This window comes from Pinus tabuliformis, chromosome 8 (genome assembly GCF_031772625.1).
Source record: "Pinus tabuliformis cultivar Carrire ecotype Pingquan chromosome 8, CPIR1, whole genome shotgun sequence".
NCBI classification, from domain to species: Eukaryota; Viridiplantae; Streptophyta; class Pinopsida; order Pinales; family Pinaceae; genus Pinus; species Pinus tabuliformis.
Window position 1 is genome coordinate 236,039,107 of NC_142294.1, and position 18,609 is coordinate 236,057,715.

General features: G+C 37.5%; 1 protein-coding gene across 1 annotated transcript; it reads right to left on the reverse strand.

Moving 5' to 3' along the window:
• Positions 1–7,981: 7,981 nt before the first annotated feature.
• Positions 7,982–9,925, reverse strand: LOC149235006 (uncharacterized). The gene is made up of 2 exons (XM_089368431.1): positions 9,208–9,925; positions 7,982–8,883 (listed from the first exon to the last, which is right to left on the reverse strand). The coding sequence occupies exons 1-2, from the start codon at positions 9,923–9,925 to the stop codon at positions 7,982–7,984; spliced, it is 1,620 nt and encodes a 539-aa protein (XP_089224557.1).
• Positions 9,926–18,609: the final 8,684 nt, after the last annotated feature.

Here is an 18,609-nt window from a genome sequence, read left to right on the forward strand (position 1 = left end):
TTTGACAAAGTAGTACACATATATGCAACAATCACAAAAACAAGGTGAGAAGATAGTATGTACAACACCCAAGAGAATAGTCCACATGAGTGCAAATATTGTTATAACACTTTTACTAAAATGAGTTTGTCGAGTATCCAGTGGATAGTCCACATGGGTGAGACAGTGTTAACAACTGATACAACACATTTCCAATATCATATGTAGTAAAACAACCGAAATAGTTCAACTGTCTTAATACAGATTAAAGCAAAATGCATTATAAGCATTGAAAGAATAGTCTTACAAATGAATACAATACATGTGTGAAATCATGATGGGCTATTAAAAGGATTCTGAATTATGAAACAATTCTAAGACACATCGGTACACCATTACATAACTAACCATAATAGCGAGCAGATGGAGCCACTGCTCACTCCTCAAAGAAAATACTACAAACACTCAAGGGTATCTAGGAGGAGCCAAGCTGAACAATCCATTTGGATGCACAAATGAGGGGTTTATATAGACAAGCGTGAAACTGACCCTTGTGACTATTCCACTTCCCTCATGACTGTTTGACTTACATAAATCTTCATATTTACATGACTCTTCAACTTTACATGTGGGTTTCTTGGACTTCCACGTTACATTGCATTTATTACAACAGTATGGCCCACAATAGTGATGTGGTCGAGATGACTCATGACATGACTCGACACGACACTACTACTATGTTCATGCTTCTGGTGGTGTCCATGTCATGCTCCAGTGCTACTAAGTGATGAGTGTGCACTTGGTGTAACATAGCTTCACCTCCACATGGAAAGGTGTGCAAAGTCTTCGATGGTCTTGGTGTTCACTTGATGTTGCACACATGCGCATGTGTCTTCTTTAGTTGCTACTTGGTATGCTTCGTGTATTCTTCAAACCACAAGAAAGTATTCTAGCATGTGCTCCTTGTTCATCCTATTTGTTGCCGTGCCATGTCTCATCCATTTACATGTATCTGCAATCACTCATGATGAGATGACATCAAATCAAAAAATATCTTAGTCTACCATGATGCACCATCCCTCATTTTCGGGTTCATGTGACCAGGGGAGAGGAAAAGGCTTTGAAATTGGGCATAGGACATTTTAGGTCGGCATGCGAGCACCAGGGCACTACCAAAGGAAAATTGCGTAGAGATCACTAGGATCCTGAGATAAGTAGTACGGAACAAGAGTGACCATCTGCGAGATCTGGCTCGGCTAGAGGGCATAACTATGCAAATTTTCCTAGGAGATAGTGTAGGCAATAGGGAGGATGTTGGTAATGAAAAATTTGTAGATTCTATTGGGAGGCTGGCAACGGGTTACGACAACTTTCCAACCAAAACTACATAGAATTAGTAAGATGGATTGCAAGACATGTCTGTGTAGTTTCCTAATTGAGTAGGGTGTGAGGCAATAAGAGGATAGTCCAAGAAAACTGTGCATTTTTCAAGAGAATAAGGAGTCCAACTGATAGGGGGACTTACTCACAGAACTGAACAACTGTCATAGACATTATAGTGATACGGAGCGGGTGATTGTCCTTCATGTCTACAAAATTTCTTCAGTCAAAAGAGGCAAGAATGTTGACATATTTTACGCAATTGTTTGGAGGAGTGATGTCTGGGGTCACTTCTCGGTCAAACTCTCTGGTTGAAGAGTAGGAATCTTAATATATTTTCTTGTGGACAACACAGATTTAGATGCCTTGCTAAGCAATTTTTGCATTGTTCTAGGTGAGAGTCAACCAGATCAATTCCATGATTGTTGAGTGCAGGCTACATGCGAGGCAGCCTCAAGCTTTGCACAATTCTGGGCAGCAATACTTGGTCACTGGGGGCTATGACTATGCAGTGCAATTCAGTAGAGATTCTGCTGATGGAGGGTGGTCTGGTCGAAAGATCATCGAAAAAATGACTAAGTGTGTGAATGAGTGAATGGGTGCATGCATGACCTTGTGAACACACACTCAACATGACTTGAGGATAGGACACATATGACCAACAAGACAACATATGCTCAATGTGACTAACTGTGGGGTTGTCTAATGATGAAAGCGACAAGTGCGAAACTTCGGATATACCTTCGGATGACCGTGACGACACTTGCGCGACAATACTTACAACATCGTCCGTGAGTGTGATAGATGTCTACATAGTGAACACAACTCACATGCAACCTTCAACATAAACAGAACGAGGTTGCAAGCATGACATAATAATCAACATGCCGAAGATGACAGTTGGTCAAAGAAGTGAAACTGAAGCAGGACATGTAGAGGAAACATATGAAATAACTTTTTTTTGTGCACATGCATGTTACTGAGGATATGATGATATGAGAATAATAATAAATCATGAAAACTCAACTAAGAGGTGCACTTCAAAAGTTTCTCTTTACTTACCATACTTACCCTCAAGTTGATCATGCATTCAACAGAGTTTGCATGCGGTTTTCATATTTTCCATTACTTGGTCTCTTTCTTCTTTTTCTTGAATCCTCGGGAGTGATCTTAGCATGTTACCTTTTCTTATGGTCATTGGGCGATGGATAAGCATGGTTTCAGCAAGAAGTGACTATTGTCAGAACAGGGCCCTTGGAGGCCCATCTGTGTAGTTTCTGCATGCAAGATCAATGGATAACTTGGATAACACTACAAAGTTTTGAGGCTCAGGACACTTTCGTAGGATGGGGGTCCTCAGAGGACACCTTTTCACATTTTCTAAATGCAAGGTAGCTGGACTACTCTACGCATTTTTGGAGAGCAGTGGTGGTTTCCTAACTGCTCTGCATATTTCTAGAGAGAAATGTTGTCTTCCTTACTGCCCTATGTATTTCTAAAGAGGAGTCTTTTTTGTTCTCTGCAGCTGTGATTTTTATATAGGAAAGGGAGGGAGTTTTATGGTTGTAGAAGAAAAGAGCAAAGTTCCAGGAAGCTGAATAAAGCTAGGTTGCTTCGGAAATGGCTAAGTGTGAGATTAGTGACATAGATGTAAATAGTGATAGGGCTCGACTGTGAGCACACACAGATACTTAGTGACATAGCATAGACCATCCAGAATGCATAATACATACTTTTCTTCATGCAACAACCTTCCTGACAAGAGTGCATGAAGCGAGTGTGAAACATGTCTTTGTGAGGACAACCACTCATATGCACACAATTCCCTTAAAGCAGAACCACGCTCCCTTTGCAAGACAAATAACAACCCCTATGCCGAAATTTAACACATGTTGCATAAAGATGAGAACATGAACAACTCTTAAGATCGAGGAGAAGAAGCTTGAGGTAGTCAACTTACGAAAAAAGTGAAAAAGGACGAATGATCGTAGGATCCAAGGTAGGTGCCAATATGTGCATGTGAGCCAAAATTTTAGAGGATGGTTGTAGTCTCTACAACACTTGGTGGCACAATAGTAGAATTCCAACTCTCTGTATGGACCTTGTTTCGTCAAAAGGAAGTCTAACCCTTCCGGAACTATTGTTCAGTTCTTTGATATTGATGTCTTCCCCACTAGCTTGTGTGAAAGATGTAGTCCATACCATTCTCTTCATCAATCCACACATGTTCCAAGCTAGCTCAGCCTAGTTGTTTTGATTGGGGATGAGGGGTGTATTGATGCACATGTAATATAACTGTCAGAGTTTAAGTTCATCTCTAGTGTTTCTCTACTGCTAGTAGGTTTGGACAATACCCCAATGGAGTCACGCATGAACACAAGCATCACTCCGCTTCCAGTGAGCCTGCTTAGTACTCGACGGAGTTACTTGTATCATCTCTCTGCACAGGAATCCTTTCTCTTCATTTTCCTTATTCATCTTTCATTTTTTTTTAAAGAACTGTGCATAAGCACTTATTTATTTTAGAGGTGGAAGAGGGATCCTGACTTATTGAGAGTAGGAGAGGTTGTTCCTTCAGATACATATGTTATTTATACCACTAACATACTTGTTAATGTTTTCCCCCTTACCTTACTCTATTTGACTAATCTGAGACGGGTTAACGGAAAAGAATTGATTAGAGTAGGCATAACTAGTTAGCAATGCAAGTGTTGTGTTTTCACCAAGACTCACTCTTAACAAAACACATTTTCCAACAAGGCATCATCGACTGATGACAACAAGTTCTTTATAAAGAGAAAAGACAACAAATAACCAGATGTAGGTAGCTATACAAGTCCTCATAGATTTTCCTAGCTTGTCTCAAGAACCAAACATAGTTTCACGAGAGGCTAACATATAGGTACAAGAAAGAAAAGAAAGCAAAAAAAAAAAACAGAAGTAAAGCAAAGGAAAAATTAAGCAAAGCAAGCAATCAAGAAAACCAAACCAAGTAAGCAAGAAAATAAACATGAAATCCAAAAGAAAAAGCAAGGGAAAGACGCAAACACTACCCCTACTCCTCTGCTAAAAGGTGCATGGGCCTACTCACGTGAAGTGATATTTCTATTGTGGCCATCAGCGCATTGGCTGGCCCATGTTTTCGTAAATGCATGAAACATATGCATGTGAACGAGTGAACAAGAAATATTCAACAATGAAGGTCAACACACTCCGAGTTCTAAAACATCCACAGAAAATTAAAGAGTGTATTCACAAGATAAACATTTTGCAGACTTAACATGGTGTTGTGACACACTGCGTGCAGATGATAAAAATGTGCACTCTCTCGACTGTGACAGAAAAGAAAAGATGAGAACGGGAGGCAACTTATGCCTTGCAAATATGTTTGTTGTGTATGATCCTCCAGTGCATAAGTGATGGGATCATGTGATTCGAGTGGAGGAAGCAAAACCTGTGTGTTTGGTTGATCTTTAATATAAACCACAGAGTGATGAGGAGCCTTGGGTGTTTCAAAAAAAAACTGTTTGGTAGTGGAACTATCCTTAGGACAACAAGGACCTGACATAACCATCAGCCCACACTCAAATGGCTCAACAACCAATGGGGTTTCCACTCCATGAATAGATAGATCATCAGAGACCAGTGACTTAGACATATTAATAGTGAGTGAATCAACATTGTGATCAAATGAAGAAGTACATATATCACGACAACCATGATCAGAAAATTCGGGATGTTCATCGGCATCCTCTTGATTTGATGAATCATGCAGAGGGGTAGATGAGAAATAAGGATGTTCACCCTCTGTGTTTCTAGAAATGACAGGTGGGACGGAGTTTCAGAGGAAGATGTGTCGTCTTCGCAATGTAATGACATACTCACATCTAGTGTATCCCATGAACGATCAGAAGTAGAAACATCCAGAAATGAGTTTTCACAGGGGGGATCAAAGGTGGAAGAATCACAAGGGATCTCAACATAGAGTGATCTAGGTTATCTATTGTTTATAGATGCATTAAAAGAACTACATATACAGTTTGTAGCTTAACCAAAGAGAAACATTAAATGTGCACATGTGAGAAAAAGAAGAAGAAGAACATAAGAAGACAAGAAATCAAGAACTTGATAATGGAGTTCGTCCCTCCTGGACTACATCTCCAGGCCCTAGTCGATCAATGGGGAGGCCTTCATTTATTAGAAATGGCATCAAAAGAAGCTACATTCATCAGTTTACAAAATGGAGCATTATACCTCCATGCTGAAAAGTGCCCGAAAATTGGAGAGCTCTGTTGCAGAAACTGACACCACGAATGGATTCCCGTCGCCAAGAGGTGCAAAATCCATATAAAACTTGTCCAATTCTGAATCTAGACCAAAATCACCCTCTTGCAAAAAATATTGTTGAAACAAAGTTCCACCAATTTTTCTCAGTGCTCGGAGTTCCGCCACTTGGTCTCAAAATCTGTTCCCGTAAATCTCTCCCCTTGCAAATGGTAAAAAAAAATGAGTTTATATAACTTAGGGTGGATTAAACCATAACATGGTTATGGTTTTTAAATATCATATACCATTAAAAAAAAAAACCAACCGTATGCCATAATATATATTATTTTTAAACTTCATGGGGGGCGGGCCCGTACTCCATGGGACCGTACCCATCCCATCCCCCGTCCGACCAGGGGTTAAATTTGACGGGTGACCCTACCCGTCAAGGAATTTTTTTATGACGTTTTTATTTTTAAACTGCCCATCATATGACTTTTAAAATTTATTTGTACAAGTTTTATCTAATTTCAAATTGTACTCATAATTGTTTAAATTTTTAATTTTTTGTTCTACAATTGGGCTCAAGTCTCATTGCTACACTTTGTTTTGAGACCTGCTGATCATGAATCCCTGCCAACTGTATGTGGCTTTTTCACAGAGGATGACAACTTCTGATCACAAAACTTCAAAGCCAAAATACGCGTTAATCCACAGTTGCTCTGGTGGGGTTACTGGTTCTCGGTATGGCATCACTTTGGACATACGGCAAGGAATGGAGAAATTAAAGCAACGTATAGTGACAGAATAAAAGTAGATCATCACCGACAGCATTCCATATTTTTATTATGTTTGCATATATGCATTTCCATTCTCATATATTTTTATTATGTTGGCATGTATGGATTTCCATTCTAATAAAATATATACCGCAAAATCTGCCAGAAAGGAAAAGTTTAAAATTGTTTTGAATATTAGTCTCTAAGAAATCGGTCATGGTCCTCCAATAACCAACACAGCGTGCGAATTTGAACTATTTTAGGAATCATATTTGGTATATGATAAGCGGCGTGCACATTCAAACAAACTTCACCGAGCATTTTTATAAAGTAGTAATTTATTTAGTGTATATACTTCCCCTTTTTTGGGTGAAGAGTCCAACTTATAAATATTCAACCCAACTTTTCTCTAAAAATTTTAATCGTGTTCTGATTATAATAGAAATAATTCTGATAAGGTAGAAAGGGCGATGTCATAGATTGGGAGGACCATAAAAGTGATGGTGAGATGATCTAAAAGAACTCTATAAAGTAAAAAAAACTCAAGATATGGACTCAAAGCAGATCACATGTGAAGCAATCCGGATTGAAATTTAATATAATATAGTTTATGATAATGAAATATAATTGTATCCCCAGAGAATAGACAAATTGACCAATCTGAAAGGTATATTTGGTAAGATAATACAAGTATCATGACCACCGTCGAATATATATATATACACACAGAATTGCTCAATTCTGTGTTGAAATTCATATGTTTACATTGACACAGACAATGAGACAGCTCTACGTTACATTGCCAAGCTCCTCTAAAGTATTGCAATAGACATTAAATGTGTGTTTCTTCTTTATCAAATAAAATAAAATAAAGATATTGTTAAGCCTTTAAAATCCCAGAAAAGTGCAAACGTAAAAAGTGAAAGGTATGAATATTTCGAATTTGAATGATCTGACCGTGCGGAAAGACCGAATTCCTCGTGGTTCCGAGTCAAGAAACAGTGTTAAGGTTTTTCAAATGGGGATCCGGATGAACTGCAACGGATATGTTCCACGCAATGTACATAAAATGTAAACAAAATTTAATATATTCATCTAATCCCAGAATATTTAATTATAAAGAAATTAATACATTGAAGATTTCAAAAAAATACTAATAAATTGAAGATTTCAAAAAAATAATAAGATAGCATCTCAAAATTGCTATATAAAAAAAAAAAAATCAATTTTAAATACATATTATATCAGAATGAGACTTTCCTCCTACATCTGCAGAGACAGGTCATTATTGTTTTTCATTTAAAAACTACAGAGACAGTCGATAACAAGTGTCAATCAAAATGGCATTCGTGAACGCCGTAGTACTCGGGCCTATTTGCCTTCATAGACAAATAAAGCTGGTGATGGTGTGCAGTCCCCGGCAGAGAAACCAAAAACATAATGTGCATGAACTATGTAAATGTTCAAAAAGTAGATTCAATATCACCATGTACACAAACTAAATTTTCGACAGTTTCACCAAAAGAGGTAATTGTCAAAACACCACTATTACAAACATAAAAATAAAAGCAAAAACTTTAAATATTTAAGATTCTCCTTTCTTTAGCATCTTTCCAGATGTCAAATACCCTATCCCATTCCACCATAGATGAATCAAGCCCTGTTAGAGACACCCGCATCAAGGCATCCAATGCAACTAATGATAGCTTTGTTCTTCGGACATCCTTTATTATGTTTTGTCTTGAGAATCCTCTCTCACAAGCAACTGTACTTGCAGGAATAGTAAGTATCGCCTTCCATAATTTTGACATGTGAGGAAAATTTGTATGCAACCCTGTAACATAAAAAATCCTCCATGCATCTTTCATAGATGATCCCTCGCAATTAACACGAAGAGTGTCAACAAATGGATGCAACTCTTTCAAACAAGCCTCAAAATCAAATGTAGTTTTGTTTTCTTCACTTTGATAATAAGGATGTTGTAAGTGTTGAAAAATCTTTTCGAGCCAACGCTTTGAATTTCGTTCTCTGCCATGAACATCCTCTAAATAATGGCAAGGGCTAAACAATTTTGCTGAGTTGAAAAATGCAAGATCAGGGAATCTTCCGTTCAAATTCTCTACAAGAGCTTGAACATAATCTTTTGCAAGTTGTTTGCAACTTTCTATTGAACCTTCAATACACGGTTTCCATGATTGTTTTTGTATATCAACACAATCATCATATGCATGTGGAATTGATACAAATCGTAATTCATGCTTGTGAACAAGCCCCTCCTTATCACAAATTTCTAAAAATCCAAATTTAGAGGCATCTATAAATTTAGATAAATAACATGTGCCATCTGCAAATGTGTCGCTTCTTAAAAACCACCTTTTCAAAGTGTTTACCGTGACATCTATGGCTGCCCCTAAAGAGCTGACATCAATGTACTCTTCTTGGAATTGCTTGTTCAACTTGTTTAATTCACACATTATATCTGCAAGCATATGTAAACAAAATTGTACTGAAAAGATTCTTGCCTTATCATACCATGAGTCTTTTCTTTCATTTTTCCACAATGTTAATATGGGAGGCATAAGTGCAACAAGTCTTTCAATGACTTGTCCCCTTGAAAGCCATCTAACTCCATGGATTTGAAGAGCTTGAAGAGTTTCAAGTTGCATAAGTTCCTGTAGAGCAATAAGTTGACTATTTCTTTTCGTAGAATTTTGCAGCCAAGAATATACCTTATTTGCTAATTTCTCAACAAATAATAATTCAGGTATTTTTTTTGAAGCATCTGATGCAGCTAAGGCTTCACGATGAGCAATGCAATGAACACCTACAAGATTAGGTACATCTTTCTTCAAGAAAGTGATAAAACCATTTTCATTACCAACCATTGAAGAAGCGCCATCTGTGGAAACTCCTATCAATCTTTCTGTTGAAAGGCCCCTTGATTCCATTAAATGTTTGATTGCATCATAAGTTGTTTTCCCTCTTCCATCGCAAACATTTATGAGCTTTAAAAACTGTGAAATTGGAGGACCCAATCCTTTTGAGTTTAAAAACGTGGCATAAACCACAAGATGTTTTTCTAAACTACGGTCTGTACTTTCATCTAACATCAATGAAAAAAAAGGGCTATCTAGCATTTTGGAAGTTTGTAGCTCTTCAAGGTACTGAGATATAGCAAAAAGGAATTCTTTTGCAGCCATGTGATTTGTATATGATGTGTACTCTTTGTTCTTTGGCATATTAGGCGTGTGTAAAGACATTGTAAACAAACAAAGAGATTCATATTTTGAAAGTGGTAGATCCTCTTGTACCATCCAATATACTAATTTCATAGTAGTGATGACTCTTTCTTTGTTCATATCATCAATGCATGCAATATGTTCTGTAATAGACTTCGCCTTCTTCTCATTTCCACATATCCACTTTGCCTGTGAGAGTTTATGAATGCTTGAATTAGCATGAACAATTATAGAATCATGCTGCAATGTAGAGCAACCAGTCCCAATTCCCCATGGCCCCATTGCCTTATGCATTTCACAATATATGCATTTCATAATTGTTTTTCCTTCATGCTTTGCCTCTCTCAACCACTTATACTTAGTTTTCCACTGATCACGAAACTCTCTTTTTACTTTCATTTTTCTTTTTTTTTGGGTGGTAGGTTCTCCGTGGTGAAATTCTTCATCACTTTTTTCATTATGCTGCAACATATCATATTCTTCATTATGCCCCAAGACATCTAAATCTTCATTTAGATCAAAATCATGATCTTCTTTATCAGGCAATGAAGCTTGACATGTATTAGACCATCCAAAAATTTTTTTGATAGAAAGTTGATTTCCTTTTTTTGAAGACATTTTTGATATATAATACCTATATAAAAAAAATAAAGTATTTAATATATATGAATTTCATTTCATCAAATTAAACCATATTAAAAAAATAATATTGCATTGTTACTCTACTGAAAATCCCAAACACTAAAAATAAATCTAAATAAATCATTTAATAAAACTATAAAAATACATCTTTAACAAATTCAATTAACTAATCCAACAAATAAAATTTTACAACAAAAATCCAAAACTAAACAATATAACAGCTGTTACAAGGAGAGGTCATTTATAAATTTTTATTGTAGGGGGCCAGTGCCAGTGAAACAAAACAGTGAATTAGGGCCCAGGGGAATTACCAACAAAAAGGTCATGCGTCTGAGGATAGAGCTTACCTATAATAATAATAAATGTGACAGAATATTAATGTGTTGAGAAGATTTCTGCAAGCATGCAATCTCTGTAATAATAACAAATTGTTTTAATTCCAGACAACAAAATTGATGATCGTTTAAGATGGTAATCAAAATGCAGATTGATCGCCTGACAGAGTCACATAATATTGCAGGAAATTAGAACCAGGTTCTATTCCTGGACAGTTTTGGCAAATTAAGTAACTATGGGGTCACGAAGTACACTACGCTGCCACTGTCTGCTGCTATGGCCTGCTTATTGCGTGAGAGGGCAGGCAATATACCAACTGCTAGCCTCTGGTTTCTCTTACCGCGTAGATTTATTGCAGAGCAACTTCTTTTGTTTTATTTTTCTTATTAAATATATATATATATATATATATATATATATATATATATATATATTATAATTAACAATAAAATCATAATAATAATTTTAAAAAATATGTAATTTGATATTTTTTCATAATTAACTATAATTTATATATATATATATATATAGATATATAATTTACAATAATTAAACATATTATAAAATAAGTTTGTTGGGTTTATAAAATAAGTTTGTTGGGTTTATAGACTTACCAATCATTTTATTTATAAAGGAAAAATACCAAATAATCTTCAAGCAACTTTAAAAATAAGTTAAATTGATCAATTTAAAAATCAATTAATCTTACCATCATATCAAAATAAATTACTAATAAGTTTTGATTCCAAAATTTTCATATTTTTTTTATAATTTTATTACAAGCGAAAGCATCATAATATTTAATTGCCGAGTTTCCATAATTAGAAATTAAAATAATCTTAAACTTTAATTGCTGAATGAAGGAAACAGAAAAATTGTTTGGCAGCCATATATCCATTACTGCCTCCAAAAGTAAAATAATGCAACATTTCGCTCTCCCCAAAAGTCAAACTGGGGCATAATTCCATCCAAAATGCTAAAATTTCGCCTCCTTAGAGTACACCAGCAGGAGACAATCAAATCTAATGTAGTTCATAGGGATTGCCATTTATATGGGTCCACCTAGAAAAAGACATGAAGCTCACTGTCTCGACATATATGTTAATGATCCATTCACAGAAGTAATGATTATATAATATTATAATTTTTTAATTAGTTGCTGGATGACTTTTTTTGTTCTGGAATTAGCCTCTTTAAAAAATTGGGTAGTCATAAATTTGTTGTGGTCCATATTAATTGTGGATGGGCATGTCACCTATTTGTTTCTTGAGAACATCAGTAATTGCTATCAAAAAATTGGAAGCGGTTTCTCCATCTCTCAAACCAAGAAACTATTTTTGGACAAAAAAAACACATTTCTGGTGCCAGAAACATTTCCAGACCTAGAAAATTGTCCTTGAAACGCTTTCAGGATGGCACAAACATCTTGGAAGTTTTCAATTGGTTTTGGAAACTGCTCAAGCTGTTTCTTACTAAATTTCCAGAAACAACTACAAACCACTGGCCGGTTTTTGTGATCTCATTCTTAATTATTATTTATAAAACATTAAGAAACTCACTTAGCCTAATCCTAAAATGGCTTACTAACCCTAACCCATCAAAATAACTTCCTTCTAGTTATTTTATTTGTTCTTAATACTCCAACAATAAAATCAGATATTTTAGAAATTAGAATCCTAAGAATTTCCTTAATAGAGCACTAGATGAAGCAACCTGAATCTAGATCTGGTGAGTTGGACGATTTCTGAATAGATTTCGCCGCTTCTGGTGGGAGGCCTAATGGCCGATATACTAATGGCAGAACCATCCCTGATATCTTGGGTCAAGAGCTGGGAGCAGAATCATTTTCACCGCCGTACTTGGCACCATCTACTAGAGCCTAGAGGAGAGATTTTAGTGAAGGCAGGGGTTCTCTATGCATCAGGAGGTGGCGGAATACTTCAAGATACAGGAAAGCTTTTTGTAAGTAATGTGTATATTAGTAGCATAGATTCATCTAAACCAGTGTGTATATTAGTTGCATAGATTTATCTAAAACTAGATGACCCAGAGAGAATGCAATTTCTAGTAATGTGTGTTCACCTTTCAAAGCGGCTGAATTGGCAGACGGGTGTATGGCCCTCCACAACGTTGGCATCTCAGGGCTCTGCGCGTCCTTCAATGACTGTAATGGAGCTCGTTTGACCCAACGTTCCAGCTCCTAACCACGAATCGGCTTATGATCATCATTCGGCCATGGTATGGTAAGACTCTGCGGACAATGGTATGGCTTGTCAGCCTGAGACCTGAATAAGCTCTTCGACTCTGTTTCAATTACCAGTCGTTATGGGGTCTCTCTCACCCTTTCTGAGCTCTATGCGGCCGCATATGTGGCCCACCGTATTAGAAACCCGCTACTTCACACTTCAATCTTCGTTCATGCAAAAGATACAGCTCCTTCAGGCTTCACCCAGAACACATGTAGATCGGGATTCGGCTCTGTATGACCCAACACTGCTGCAAACTGTCGTGCAGGCTGGACACCAATACCATCAACCAAATTTAATAAAGCCATTAACAGCTCTCAGTGGATTGTTAATGCAACAGGGCTCAGAATTTATTTCAATTGGTGAAAGTTGGTGGACCGTGGACGCGTCACGCCAACTTACAACATACAGCGTACTACAGACGGTCCGATCCCGATTCCCGAATCCCGACTTGCACGCTGGAGCCTGGAACTTGTATGTTAAATATATATATAATATATATATATCAAAAAATTATTAAAAAAAAACTTAAAACTTTTCATTTACAAACCTGCCCGTCAAATTGACGGTTTTAAAAATTAATAGCCAGTTACGGTTGACGTGGATATTTGAAAGGTGAACGTATTTTACGTGTAAAATCGCTAAAAACGGGCAGACGGGCGTCAAATTTAACCCCTGCGTCCGACGGAAACCGCGTTTCATTTGGGTGTTGTACGCGACACATATGGGCGGCGGGATCACCACGTGGCTACCTCCCCCAACCACCATATCCCACGGATCTCCTTGCAAACTTTATGCATTCAGATCTATTTTGGGTATAACTTCGTTGCATTGGATAACCCGTTGGTTATTTGTTGAATGTGTTGTAACCACATAACGTTGCAAACTTTATGGACTTCGTTATATGGTTTACCATGTATGGGTTTCAAACTTTACCATATTCCATATAGCATTAACGTTATGTCCGTTGGTTGGGATATGTGCCACGTATTCATATACATTGGTTGGCATGTAATACGTTGGAAAGATAAGGTATATGCCAATATATGGATATGGATATGGTATATTTGTTATGTCATATGCCTGTGACCATATGTTTAATAACCTTTTCTCATTCACGTTGAGTTTTGTTTTATTGAAGTCTGTTTTTAATGATTTGTTTCGATTATATATATATATTAACCCTTTTTTTTCATTTTTAGTATATATATATATATATATATATATATATATATATATATATATATATATATATATATATATATATATATATATATATATATATATATGTCTTTTGTGTAGGGCAGGAGAAAATGCTAATTCACCATGTGTTGATGGTTTAGTGGCTATCATGTGGGTCCCACTTGCTTATTGGGATGCATGTGGCACACTGTGGGTCCTATTTTTCCTCTGTCATAGCAATCCTTGAAAAGCTCTATCTTTTGCATACGAGCTCGGATTGACAAACTGTTCATGCCACCGCGATCAAGAAGATGGGCCCTATGATCTGGTCCTGGGTCGAAGTCATTCTGATAACTTTGATTTTTGAGCATATCTGAGTCCTCCTTGTCCTGTGTGTGTTCTTGAAGATCCACTTGGATCATAGAGCGGATGAGGCACGAACGGGAGGGATTCATCCTTCACCACGTGTTTTTCTTCCGATTCCCACACAAACTCATCATGAATGATAGAAGAGGTTTGCTACACAACACCAACTTCGTTGACAACTTGATCCTTGCTCATAAAGTATGTGGAGTCTGGAATGGAAGAACACAAGATAGTACAATCCGAGGATCAGTTGAACGTGGAGATGGAGGTTGAGGTAACAAGTCCACATAAAAACTAATAGGCTTGCAAGCCGAATCTACACAGATATCAAGAGTAGGTGGGGTAGAAGGATGTGACAAGTCAACAAATGTGCGTGCACCTTCTCCAACCTTGCACTATGGAGGTAGAGATGTTTGATGGGAAGAGGAAGAATAATCACTTGTGACAGTGACCTCGTCCGTCTTATATTTGGTAGCTCTAACACCGAGGTATGTTGGGTGGGGTTTGAATGATTCTAAGAATTACATATTTTTAGATATGTAAAGAAGATAGGTAAATATTTCATCAAGGAATTCCCAATCAATTTCATGTTTGGGAAATTGGTATGCAAGATTACAAAAGCATGTGTGAAATTTCTCAACAGATTCATCACACGCATTTTGTAGATCCATAATTTCTTTATTGAGTTCTTTACAATCAAAATTATTGAAAGCATGGGATATCTCTATGAATAAATGATGGAAAGAGTGAATAGATTTTTTGAGCAGCGTGAAAATCCATTTCAATGGGCGCCCACGAAGCATGTATGTGAACAACGCAAAGGTCATGTAATCTTCACGGTTTTCATGCCTTTCATAGGAGCCTACAACACCATCTGAATATCTAAGAATGAATGTTCCACCTTCGCCATCATAGGTATTACGTGACAAGTCATTCTCGAAATCCTTCGGGATTTCAAAGTCATTTCCACAGGACATACATTCCAAAGAACTAAGTGTAACGTAAGACATGATAGATGTGGGAAGATTCAAAACAAAATTTGAGGACTTAGCTTGTCATCAGGCCCTCCTTCTAGCCCCAGAAATGTTGACAGTAGTGGACCCACCAACATTTAGGGGATCTCCCTAATATGATGTCCCAACTAGATCTCACAACTTTTTTTGTTGTAGTCTGATCTAGTACAATGGCCCGATTTCCATTATCTTAAATATTTTCCTTAGCTCTTGCTTATGAGCACATGAGAGTGGTTTTATTTGTCTTCAAATAATAAGGTTCACGTGCCTGGTGAGTTCTTAGTGTCACTTATGTCAAGGTTCTTTCACTGCAGAGGAAGAGGGTGAAAGTGAGTCTCAAGTCGAAAGGGAATAGTCCCAATTATGTTATAGGCACACTACATAGTGAGACATGTGCAACTTCCAACAAAGTAGTCCACATGGATGCGACAGTCACAAAGACAAGGTGAGCATATATCACGTACAACACCCAATAGAATAGTCCACTTGAGTGCAACGATCATTATAACAAGTTTACAAAAATGAGTCTCTCGAGTGTCTGACGAAATAGTCCACATGGGCAAGACAATGTTATCAATTGATACAACACATTTCCAATAGCATATGTACTAAACAACCGAAATAGTTCAATTGTCTTAATATAGGTTAAATCAACATGCATTACAAGTGTCAAAAGAATAGTGTTACAAACGAATACAATAGATGTGTGAAAATGTACTCGCCTGCTAACAGGATTTTGAATTAAGAGAAATTTCCAAGACACGTCGGTACAACATTACCTCACTAACCCGAATAGTGGTGCATTGGACCCACTACTCACTCCTCAAAGAAAATACTATAGACTCTCAAGGTTATGTGGGAGGGGCCAAGGTGAAAAAGTCATTTGCATGTACAAATAAGGAGTATATATAGCCAAAGGAAAAACTAACCCTTGTGACTGTTCGACTTCCCTCATGTCTGTTTGACTTACACAACTCTTCCTCTTTACATAACCCTTCAACTTTACATGTGGGTCTCTTGGACTTCCATGTTAAATTACTTTGATTACAACAATATGGCCCATACTTGTGATGTGGTTGAGATGAGTCATGACATGACTCAACATGATGGTGCTGCTATGTTCATGTTAATGGTGGTGTCCATGTCGAGTTGTGGTGCTATTGAGTGATGAGTGTTCTCTCAATGTATCATAGCTTCAACTTCGCATGGCAAGAAGTGTGAAGTCATCGATGGTCTTGTTTTTCGCTTGATGTTGCACGGATTCACATGTGTATCCTTCACTTGCTACTTGGTATGCTTCGTGTGTTCATCCAACCATGAGAAAGTCTTCTATCATGTGTTCCTTATTCATCTCGTTCATCATTGCACCATGTCTCATCCATGTACCTATATCTATAGTCACTGATGTAGAGACGACATGAAATCCAAAAATATCCTAGTCTACCATGATGTATCATCTCTCATTTTCGAGTGCAAGTGTCTAGGAGAGAGGACAAGGCTGTGAAACTAGGCACAAAACATTTCAGGTTGGGATGCGAGATGCGGGCTTCGGGGTACTGTCAAGGAAACTTATGCAGAGGTAACTAGGAGGCCGAGATGAGCAGTATGAAACAACAATGACCATCTGTAGGATATGGCTCGGTTGGAGGGAAGAACTGCAAATTTTTTCTAGGGAGACAGTGCAAGCAAAAGGGAGGACACTAGCAGTGAAAACTGCACAGATTCTCTCGGGAGGCTAACAATGGGCTACGGGAGATTGCTAGCCAAAACTATGCAGAAATCAGAGGCTGGCTTGGAGGACATGTCTGCGCAGTTTCCAGGCTCACTAGGGTGTCAGGAAACAGGAGGCTAGTCCAAGAAAACTGTGCAGTTGTCAGGAGGAGCAACATGTTAGCTAATAGGGGGACTAGCTAATAGAATACAGTGATAGGCAGTGGGTGCCTGTCCTTCATGTCTATGAAATTTCTCCAGTTAGTGAAGGAAAGAATACTCACAGCTTCGAAGCAATTTTTGGGGGGAGTGCAGCCCGGGGTCATTGCTCTGTCAAACTCTCTGGCTGACCAACATGAAGCTTGATAGATTTTCTTGCAAGCAGCGCAGATTGAGATGGATTGCTGAGAAAATTCTACGTTGTTCTGGGTGATAGTCAGCTAGGTCAATTTTAGGATTGCAGAGTGCAAACTGCCTAGGAGGTAGTCTCAAACTTTGCATAATTCTAGGTAGTAGTATTTGGTCAGTGAGGGCTAAGAATGCATAGTGCATCTCAGTGGAGGTCCAGCTGATGGATGGTCATTTAGTCGAAATATCATCAGCAAAATGACTAAGTGTGTGAATGAGTGAACGAGTACATGCATGACCTTATGAACACACAATCAACATGACTTGATGACAAGACATCTTGAACCAACAAGACAACATATGCTCAGAGTGACTAACTATGGGGGTATATAATGATGAAAGTGACAAGTGTGACACTTCGGATATACATTCAAACGACTATGACAACACTTGTGTGACAGTTATTAAAACATCGTTTGTGAGTGTGATAGATGTTTACATAGCGAACACAACTCAAACACAACCTCAAATATAACCAAAATGATGTCGTAAGCATGACATAACAATAAACATGACAAAGATGATTGTTGGTCAAACATGTGAAAACAAAGTAAGACATGTAGAAGAAACACATGAAATAACTTCGTGTTGTACACATACATGTCACTTAGGATAGGATGACATGATAATGACAAGTAGTCTTGCAAACTCATCTAAGAGGTGTACTTCTAAAGGTGTTATTTACGTACCATACTTTGTTGGCATTATGATGCATGTGTTGTACTTGATGTCAACCCACTCATAGAAGAACATCTCACTTAGTTATAACTAGATGAATCTTCAAGAAGAGATATCAGATGTGACTGAATGCCTGGGGTACAGGACAACTAAAAGGAATCAGATGATAGTTCTACGTGTGACAAGTTAGCTTTGCCATCAAGTCCAAAGGGGGAGATTGTTGGCATTATGAGACAAGTGTTGTCCTTGATGGCAAATCACTCAGATTATAAATTATAGTGCAACAAAGTTTCCTTCATGTAGAGAAAAGTTCACGCACTTTTATGCAGAGAAAAGTTTATTCCATGTAGAGAAAAGTTCACGCACTTTTATGCAGAGAAAAGTT